This window comes from Abramis brama (assembly GCF_963993115.1).
Source record: "Abramis brama genome assembly, chromosome: 17".
Classification (NCBI taxonomy): domain Eukaryota; kingdom Metazoa; phylum Chordata; class Actinopteri; order Cypriniformes; family Leuciscidae; genus Abramis; species Abramis brama.
Window position 1 is genome coordinate 5,314,419 of NC_139979.1, and position 11,128 is coordinate 5,325,546.

An 11,128-nucleotide genomic window follows, 5' to 3' on the forward strand; every position below is an offset into this window, starting at 1 on the left:
TTATATTAAATACTGATCACCACAAGTGCTCAGTAAGGAATTTAATATAAAGCTATTTTTACAGGTCTTATCTGTGTCCATATTTCAGTTTCTTACATTATTATGTTCATTGTGAATTCCTATGGGCAGGTTGATGATGTAAATGATGTAATTTATTGTGCACCACTGATGTCAGAATTTCTACATGTGTTCTCCTCTGAATTCTATTCAAAAGTAGCCGGATTAAGAGCCAGTCTTCCTAACAAACTCTTTCTGTATGGATTCCTCTAGTTTTTGACTCTAAGATGAAGTCTGTTATTTCTCATTGCATTTATTCATTTGGCCCTTTGCAGACACTTATCCAAAGCAAATTACAACACATTCAAGCTAAACATTTTATTGGTGATGACGAACATGTGACAAGTACATTGTTGACTTGGTATTCTGATTTTTTTCCACAGACTGCACAAGAGTAGTCAACAAGAAGTGTTTAATGATGGGAAAACACTCAATCTCCCTGCAAAGTATAAAATTGGCTGGATGGAAACTCTGGATAATGAAACGTCAATTTCTACCCTCACTATTCCTGGTACCCATGATGCCTTGGCTCGTTATGGAAAACCATTTGCAAAATGTCAGGCATGGTCACTAAAGAAGCAACTAAAGGCCGGGATACGCTACTTCGACCTCAGAGTGTCTGGCCTTGGATTAATAATTATGCATGGACCGATTCCCCAATTTATATCATTGTCAAAAGTTCTCAACACAGTCAAGACTTTTTTTAAAGAATTCAGAAATGAGGTAGTGCTTCTCAGAGTTAAGCCCGTTTCTCCTAGGAAGAAAAAAGTTAATGATTCAGTTAATAAGACGATTCAAAAATATGAAAATGTCTGGGTTAATGATTCAATTCCAAAGATTGGTGAAGTAAGAGGAAAGATTGTTTTTGTTCAGAAAGACAGCTTTAAGCTGGGTATTATTTTGTCTGAAACTGACAAAAAAGGAGACTATGAAGTAACTAATGTCCAAGACAAAGAGAGAAAGATTAAACAGCATCTGGAAGAAGCTGCTAATCAATGTAGAACTGGTTCTGCTCTGAGTCTGAGCTACTCGAGTGGCACGAGCTTAGGCACATGTGAGAAGCTTTCTTTATTGCCAAAAACATTGGCAAAGAAAATCAATCCCTGGTTGTATGATCATCTGGCAAAGGAATTTGAAAAGAATCCTAAGCCTTGTTTTGGGATCATAGCCATGGACTTTCCAGGTTTTGACTTGATTCAAAAGGTCATCAAATTCAATAGGCCTGCCTAAGATTTTCTTTTTTCCATTGGTTCATCAAGAAATTAATGTTCTCATTAATTGCTTTCATCAGATAATTGAGAATTTTTAAACTGGCAAGTGATATAAAACAAATATTTCAGGTGTGTTATGTTATTTCAATAATAACAATTATTTGTTGTCCTATGGGTTTGGAACAACATTAGCATGAGTAAATTATAAAGAAATAATAATTTTGGGGTAAAAAAAATAATTAGGCATGGGCAAAAACATCTATATGGCTCAACAGCTAGAAGTGTCCATTTTAATTAATTGCTAATTCATTTTTATTTTCAGCAATGCATCTTGATATTGGCAAGAAATGTTTTAATATGTTTAACTAATGATGTTAAATTTGATTCATGTTTTTCTTCTTTTTCTTCTTCACAAAAACAAAGCAAAACAACAACAAAAAAGCAACGAGCTAGGCTGTCAATGTGATATTTTGAATACAAGTTATGTTTATGTTTGTACAATTTCTTCTTCAAATTCATTATGTTTCAGTGCTTATGTGTACATTCTGGAAATCTTTTTCGAAGAATACAAGATTTGAGTGTCACTCTGTCAGTTGTAAATACTGCATGTGGAAAATGTTTGAAGTTGTTCGTGTTTAGCCAGTCATTACTATGCAAATAGGTTATACATGTGTTGCTAATATAATGTGCTGAACTGTTGTAATATGCATATTTTGTTCATAGTAAATACAGCGACGGGAAGCCATCACATCAGCATTCTTTCTTAACATATTAGGCTATTTCTTTTCAGGAGTAGCCTACTGCGTCAATAAATGTATTAACACACATTTGCTGGAAAATAATGGCATACAATGTTAATTACTGATTGCTGTGTCGTTTTAACATTCTTAACTGTCTGATGTGGTGTATGATCATTGTTGAACTAAATAAAGCATTGCAATCAATGGCTCATTAGCTTTTTGTTGAAAACGACAGTCAACATGATACCATATATAAATAATAAATGCATGCTCTGATATTAAATTAAAAGATATATACAAATATTTAAGTATGTTTAGAGCGAGACCGACTCGGTTTAGTTATTCGCAGTGCTTCATGGGAGTGGGCGGAGCTAAAAAGCTGTTTTGGAGCGCTTTGTCTGTTTCAACTCTCTGATTGGTCATCAAAGGTAATGTAGTTTTTCACCACGGATTCATCTGTTAAAAACGATTACTTTCAAAATAAGTTGCAATAATGTTGGCTGACGACTCCAACAGAAGCAAATACCATAGATTAACAAGTTACAACCTTGCTTTGTTAAAGGTTTATAAGCTACCATTCAAAATCAATTTCCCCATGGAGAAAATGAATGGAGTTTTTACTTTCTATTTAGTCCTCTAGTCCTCGGCTCTTTACATAATCTACTGCAATCTCTAAAAACTACTCGCAACACTTACATTTAAAAAAAAAACATATTTCAAATTAGCAACAAAATCCAACATTAACTGTCCCACAAATGTTGTTTCTTGTGCTCAAATAGTGTTAAAAAAGCTTATTTTTTCAAGCTAGACCAGCCAATGCACACGTGCAGTCCTAAGCGCTCGTCTCAGAACACTAGGTGCATCCATAGACTGTAAAAAATAGGGTCTAGCAGAGCGAGTCTATGTACAGTCACATTAGAGATACATATTCTTCTGTGGTCAACTTCTGTTGTATTATTGTGTGCTTTATAAATAAATTGAACATTGAACATATTGTGTTTCAAACTACTCCGAGGAGAGTTTTCATGGCTGAAATGATATCAGTATGATTTGAACAACAAAACGATTTTAATAGATTTAGTTTTACTTCAGAACATGGACGTAATTTGAAATCTGAGACTTTGTTTCATATTAATAATAACAAAGCTCAAAGATTATTGCGATTTATTGAATGGGATGCGCGCAACAATATTCCATTCATTCATCACTGAAAACAGGATGACTAATCGATTCTTGGGATTTAAGAATCGATATCGTTTCGTAAAAATGAGAATCGATTAAAATCGAGAAATCGATATTTTTTACCCAGCCCTAGTGTATAGTGTGTCATTTGGGACAGTTGGCATTTGACTCCATGTTGCATGTTGCACTTTCTCCCATTCATAAATAATATGAGTGCACTGTCTTTGTATATCTAAAATCATTATATTTACCCACCTCTAGATGGCCTTCAGAGGACTAGATATCATGATGATAGTGTTGTCGGTCCTTCAGCTCTGTGTGAACATCAGTTTCTGTGTTTTGACTGGGAAAGCTTTGTGCAAGAAGGATGAAGATGCAGAGGTACTGTATCATCATCATCATCACCACAATCAGTCAAATCCACTGCGTGATCATGAGCGATTCTGAGAGCTGCTGTGTGTGTTCATGTTTGTTTGCGGTTTTGCAGTCGGTGGAGGATCCAGAACTTCACAAGACACACAAAGATGAACACACAAAATAATTAAAGTTAATCTTTTTGCTTGTAATGGAATGGCATTTTGTCTCTCATTTTAATAGTAAAATGATGTCACCATATGCAATACCAAATCATCAATCTACGTCTTTATTCTAACCTTTTCTTTTAAAACCAAAAAATTACTTTTAGAAAAAAAACAAAGGACTTCATCATGCACTGGCTTTCATGATTTTTTTATAAAAAAAATGTCACCATACAATCTTTTTTAGACACTGTGTAGAATTTTAGTTTTTAGCTTTATTTTAGTTAACAAAAATGTATTAAGTGTCAGTTTTAGTTGATGAGTCTCAGTTTTGCTTTTTCAGGGACATGGAACCTTATCTGTCTTTAACTTGTATAAGAGGAGGTTTGCATGTATCACCACCAGGTGTCTTGTGTCACATACAAGTCAGCCGCTGTAGAAAATGTGAGCCAACATGTTTTGCATTGATCAGGAGAGTAAAGGTTGAAATTAAGTGCTATTTTATGTTTTTTTAAGTTTTTGACATTTAAAAGAATATGTTATGTTGACGTTTTTGTGGTTAGCATTCTGTTGAAGAGAAGTGGTTGTGGTTATATTGCTACTCAAGTGCAAACTATGATGAATCTTTTCTCACTGAGTAATAACTGAGAAAATGTCAGCAATACGTAATTTCTCACTTGTTCATTAATAATAATAATAATAGGACCCACACAGATCACAGGGTGAGCCCCCCCTACTGGCCTCACTAACACCTCTTCCAGCAGCAACCTGGTTTTTCTCAGGAGGTCTCCCATCTAGGTACTAACCAGACTCTGCTTAGCTTCAGTGGGCAACCAGTCTTGGGCTACAGGGTGATATGGCTGCTGGCATTGACATGCACTAAGTTTGCATGATAGAAAATGTATGCACAGCTATTGTTTATAGATAAAGCAACAAACAGATCAGATTAGGCCAGGCCTCAACTACCACAGGCTCTACGTTTCACCAAAATGTGTACCAAAACTCAGACATACCAGAAAATACCAGTTTGCATGCTAGAAAATTAACATTTTGTATATCTTCACATGATCATTAGTAGTGATGTATACTCACTGGTCACTTTAAGTACACCTGTTCAACTGCTTGTTCACGCAAATATCTAATCAATCAGTCAATCACATGGCAGCAACTCAGTGCATTTAGGCATGTAGACACAGTCAAGATGATCTCCTGAAGTTCAAACTGAGAATCAGAATGGGGAAGAAAGGTGATTTAAGTGACTTTGAAAGTGGCATGATTGTTGGTGCCAGATGGGCTGGTCTGAGTATTTCAGAAACTGCACTGTAAACCCGAATAAGTTAGCAGAACTCAAAAAATTGAAGGCAATCGATTGCCTCAATTTTTTAAGTTTTGAAATTCAAAGTTTAAGTAAGCAGAACTGGCAAATTTTAAGTTTGATTTCAAGTTAAGATCAATTAAAATCAGAGTACACTATTTCATACATTTAACTTAAAACCTTCATGTAATCTAAATGTGAACACTTTCATTAGTATTAACTATAGTTTTAACAAGCTAGTTTGCTAACATACTATTATGTTATCATGCTAACAATAGTATGTTATACAGCACTTGCTGCATGAGTGCAACAATATAAAGATTTAATTTGCTCTCAAATCAAGCCGCATGCACCACTTGTCACCATGATGGTAACTATCCTAAAACCAACATTCTAAATTAGCATAATCAATACTCAATCTCCCACTTAACATTAATCTTGCACAAATAGCATGCACAAACATTATATTACACTTAATTTTAGCATTTACTCTCCCATTCAAGTGCCATCGGAAAAGCATGCTGGGAAATGGACATCCCAGGTTTTTCAGTTAAACTTAAGTTTGTTTAAATTAAAATAAATCATTTCATAAAACTCAAAACAATGAAACAGTTCAGTTTACTTAAAATATATCAGTTCTGTGAACTTGAAAGAAAAAGAAAGCTAAATACTCATAAAAGTTCATTTGACTGAACTAATTAGTTTAATTTAAGTTTGTCCTACTCAAACCAATTAATTATTTTGAGCGTTAGGGTTTACAGTGGCTGATCTACTGGGATTTTCCCTCACAACCATCTAGAGAATGATCAGAAAACTAGAGAAAATATCCAGTGATCAGCAGTTGTCAGTTTGATGTCAGAGATCAGAAGAAATGACTACTGACTCGACCTGATAGAAAGGCAACAGTAACTCAAAAAACCTTGTTTTATTTGGAAAAGCATGGCCGAAGACAAGGAGCTGTTAATGGGCACTGCTGCGACAATGTCACTTGAGGGAAGCAATTTTTATTTTATTTTTTTATTAATTTGATGCATCTCGCTGGATTCTTCAAAATATCTTCTTTTGTATTCAGCAGAAGAAAGATATTCATACAGGTTCAATAATAATAATTCGTTAAATTATTAAACCTGTATGAATTTCTTTCTTAGACATAAACACAAGAGAGATAGAGATGGACTCAAACGCAGGAGTTTATTCAACATAAACTGATACAGGTAAGTATTTAGGTGAATATTTCATCATCTATTATTATATATATATTATTATTATATATTACATATTTTATCATCATCTCACATATATGTGATCAGAAAACAAGGGAAGCTCACTAAGAGCACGAAAACCCAGTAATATCAAATCAAATCAAATCAAGTATATTTGTATAGCGCTTTTCACAATACAGATTGTATCAAAGCAGCTTCACAGTATTAAAATAAAATAATACAACAAAGTTTGTTTCTAGTGGAATTTATTGATTGATAGAATAAAATTAAATATCCCCAAAATATCCCCAACTGAGCAAGCCAAAGGCAACATCGGAAAAGCATAATACTGGAGTTTAAAAACCACTCGGGTAAATAAGACAAAACGTCCTCTGTGAAGCACCTAAATGGAAAATTATTTATAACTGTTTTATGTTTAACGACTGACATTAATACAATACACAAAAACAATATTTCTTAAATTAAACAAATCCACTCAAATATTATTAAATAGCATAAAACCGATAAAATATATATTTTTTAATCAACCTAATCTCTTACTGTTAACAGCGAGCTTGTTAGTCGTTAATATTTCCAGAAAACAGAAAACCCTTTTAAATTCCAATTTAATGACAATAAACACTTACCAATCTATCTGTATATAATCTTTTTGATCAAAAACACAAATGACACTTCTACAGTCAGAAGAAAAGCATGATGGGAACTAGAAATCTGCTGTAACTTATTCAATCTGAGTTCTGCTAAATATAATCAGTTAATTGATATTTGAGTTAATATTTGATATTTTGAGTTAAACAAACCTTTAATATTTGAGTTAAACAAACTTGTTTCGTTGTCTGTTAGGTGTTACAATGTAGCAGTATGAATTAAATATAGGCTATTGCAGAAAGATTTTGGATATCTTAATTTGTGTTCCGAAGATGAACAAAGGTCTTTGGCATTGGTTTGGTGTGTCCCAGACTTTACAGACTGCAACTTTTGAGGATTTAACCCACATGAAATTGGTCAGTTTACACGTGGCAGAATTAAGATAGGAACTTCTTCTGGCGGTAAGTTTGAGATCTGATATAGCTAAATGGGAGCTATAGCATGTTTCACTAATTTATAGCAATATAAAAAAAGGCAAGTCATAAGAAAAAGGTGGAATTGTTCTATAAAAAGAAATGCCATAAGAAAAAGGGGGAATCGGTCACCAGTCAATATTAAAAGATGGGCTGCTACGTCAGTTTCTGTAGATGGCCATGGAACCCTGAAGGTGGAGGAGAATTGTAGCAATGAGGGGGCGGAGTCATGAGAAATCGAGTCCCCCTCAGAAATCGGGTCTCCTTTTAGGACCCACACGGTAATGCCTGGTCAAAAGTTGTTATCACAATGTCTTGACTAATCATAACTATTGTATGATGTTTATTACATGAAGTGCACAAACAACATGCTTGAAATATAAAATGAATGCCTATATATTGCATAATAAAACAAACTGGATACACAACCATGCCTACAATGTATTTTTAAGGATAAATATTGTTGCAACTACTATGTTCTGTAAAAGTAATTTTAATATTAATTTTACATAATAATAGCAACGTGGTATGTCATAATACTATAATACATTTTTAATAAATTAATTGTTATGCTATAAGTACACACAAACATCATTAATTTGAAACATGTAATTGGGAATATTGGAATAAAAAACATAACTAATATAATATAAATAAGCTAGCAGGCTAATAAGGTAGATGTATGCTATCCTAGTACATAAGCTAACTAAAAAACAGTAAGAACGAGAAATGCTTTATTTCACAATTTATAGCTTCAGTTACATACTATTATATGAACCATGTAATTTAAAAGACATGAATGGTCATTATAGCTCAATATCCTCATCTTTGATGACTATTTTGACTGTTTTTCCTTTTATGAAGTAGGCTACAACTGCTGCCCAGATGTAAATGAACAACTATTCCAAAAAATATCATCCGGACCTCCACTGGGAAGGAAATAAAGAGACCGGACCTCTTGGAACTTTAATTGAATACTCCTGAACTAGACCAACCAAAGTGACAGGACTCTGAAACTCAGGCATCGCTATGCTTGTAAACTGCCAAATGATAATTTTAGAGAGTTATGATTGAACTGTCTAGATAAACTGTGCAATAAAAAAAGAAAAGAATCGATGCAAACAGTAAGTGGATTGACGCAGACAGAAATTATGTGTAAATATGTGTGACCAATTCGGGTAAGTGGGTTAGCACCTCACTTACACTGACTATAAGAAGAAGCGCTTCTTGTAATGTGAGAGAAGAACACACACAAGCATCTCCACAAGCAGCAGGAAGAAGAAACCACCATCAGTGGTCTGATACACCAGACCCCTAAATCTATACCCATCTGCATTTTTACATTTTCCCAATAAATAAATAATTAAATAAGACCTATATGCTATTATTCTTATTTGTGTCCCCATAACATAAAGTTTACCTGAACCACACACACACACACACACACACACACACACACACACACACACACACACACACACACACAGGGATGATTAGGAGTCTTATATAAGCTGATATACAAGTTCACACAGGATATAACACATCAGTGTCAGGTGTGGGTTGATGGATAAGACAATGACTCAAATTGCAGAAAGCAATGGGTCTTTAATGAGCTCAGAATTAAAACAAAAAACAATAAAAACTTCACAAGACTAGACAAGAGCACATGGTGAGGGAACAAACACCCAGACCATGTGCTCATAATGGACAAGACAAGACAAAAGCATATGGCCAATCAAACAAGATCAACATCTCTGTGCTCAAGCAAAACTCAACACATGAGCATGAACTGGGCAGAAAGATGTGATTCCCCATGTGCTAAAAACAAAAGATAGAAACATGGAGCACCAGTATCTGGATCCCAACACTGAACTAGATAGTTCAGGAGTGCCAGGATTCAGACACCCTGTCCCAAACACACCACAGAAAAAAAATATTTTAATTGTTTGATTTTAGTTCATTAAAATGAGCTAAAGCAAAAAAAAAAAAAACTATTATTATTAATTGTCATTTGTCTCAACTGTATTACATCACATGAGATGTAATTTGTAAAATGTAAAGATAGCTTAATCCATTTGTGTTGGAACTACTGAATCATTTTTGTTGCATTGACTGAAACTGGGCACTGGATTTCCCAGGATGCTTTGCATAGGGCTTGATCAAGAGAGTAAGGGTAAATTCCAATCGAATGGGAGCATCCCTATGCCCTACTCACTCCGAAGGGTAGAGCCCTTGAAGTGGGGACTTTGGAGGGAAGGGGGGAATTGTGTGTAATAATGAATAATAAAAAAATAATAAATAAATCAATAATAAAAGTAATAATAAAATATGCTTCATGAGTGTTTGTGTTCCCGATCTGCTCTTAACTTTATAAGTAAAGCATTAAACGTAAATTAAACATTTCTTATTAAAATTTTAAACTAAACATGAAATCGCTACATGACGAAAATGTGTCTATATATTAACAAAACAAAACAACTTGTATTATTCTGTTTATACGTTAACTCCAACTCTCCCGCCATATCTATATTTAAAATGAATTGTGAGGATTCGCCACCCTGGGTCACATTAGCATAAACGATTAAATTACTTCCTTAAAGTGTCCATTGCATGTTCCCTTCGTTTATGAACTAGTGGAAGAGCCCTTCGTGAAGAGATTCAGTTGTTTGGAATGTCCCTAAATGGTGTCCCATTCCCGAAGTGCCCTTCAAGCAGAGCCGGACAGTAACGGAGTACATTTACTTGAGTACAGTACTTAAGTACAATTTTGAGGGATCTGTACTTTACTCGAGTATCATTTTTGGGGAGTACTCATGACTTTACTCAAGTACATTTGAGAGGCAAATATTGTACTCTTTACTCCACTACATTTCTATCCATAACTGTGAGTACCCGTTACTTCTTCTAAAAAAAAAAAAAAGGAAAAAAGAAACATCTCGGAAACCCTCAATTTGTTGTTTCCCTCTCAAATGTGATTGGATTGTGCAGGCGCCACTGATTGGGACAGCCTATCAGCAATCACCTTCAGCTTTCCGCCAAAGTCAACTCCATGGTCAGATTTAGATAAGAGACGAAACCATGGGCGAAACAATGGATGAAGACGCAGCAGGTCCATCCGGGAGCGATATTTTTTTTTCCCAGGATGGTAGGGGAAGACTCATGAATATTCATTAGGGAAGTCATCCCTGATTGGTCTTAACCCCAGTGACAGGTAGGTTTAGGGGCGGGGTTAGGGAGGTCATAAGACCCCCAGTGATGGGTAGGTTTAGGGGTAGGTCATCAGACCAATCAGGGATGACTTCCCTAATGAATATTCATGAGTCTTCCCCTACCATCCTGGGAATGTGCCAACCCGTGGCCCCACCTCGCCAGACTATTTAAATTTTCTGAACAAGTTAATGATAGTTTTCGCTTCAAGTGTTTGCTGTGTTTACCAATGTAAGCACTGTGGCAGTAGTAATGCAATATTTAGAAAATGTACTCTTGTACTCTTGATACTCAAGTACTTTTAAAAACAAGTACTTTAGTACTTTTACTTAAGTAGACATCTGACTGTAGTACTTTTACTTGTACTTGAGTAAAATTTAGCAAGGGGTATCTGTACTTTTACTCAAGTAATGTAGATGTGTACTCTGTCCGCCTCTGCCTTCAAGGGAGCTAAATCACCTTTGGAATTCACCCTAAATGTGGAAATTAGGTGCTATTTTATGTTTTTAATGAAGTGTTTAAAGGGGTCATGACATGAGAAACCAAATTTGCCTTGATCCTTTGTACCATTAAAACTTCCTGCAGGTTTCATAGCTTAAGACGTCCTCCAACTA

General features: G+C 34.9%; 1 protein-coding gene across 1 annotated transcript; it reads left to right on the forward strand.

The window, feature by feature from the left end:
• Positions 1-432: 432 nt before the first annotated feature.
• On the forward strand, positions 433-1,287 carry LOC311067864 (1-phosphatidylinositol phosphodiesterase-like; the record flags this gene model as incomplete). The annotated part of the gene is made up of 1 exon (XM_084090011.1): positions 433-1,287. A coding segment is annotated over one exon (855 nt), but the record flags the coding sequence as incomplete, so codon positions are not given.
• Between the last annotated feature and the right edge of the window lie 9,841 nt (positions 1,288-11,128).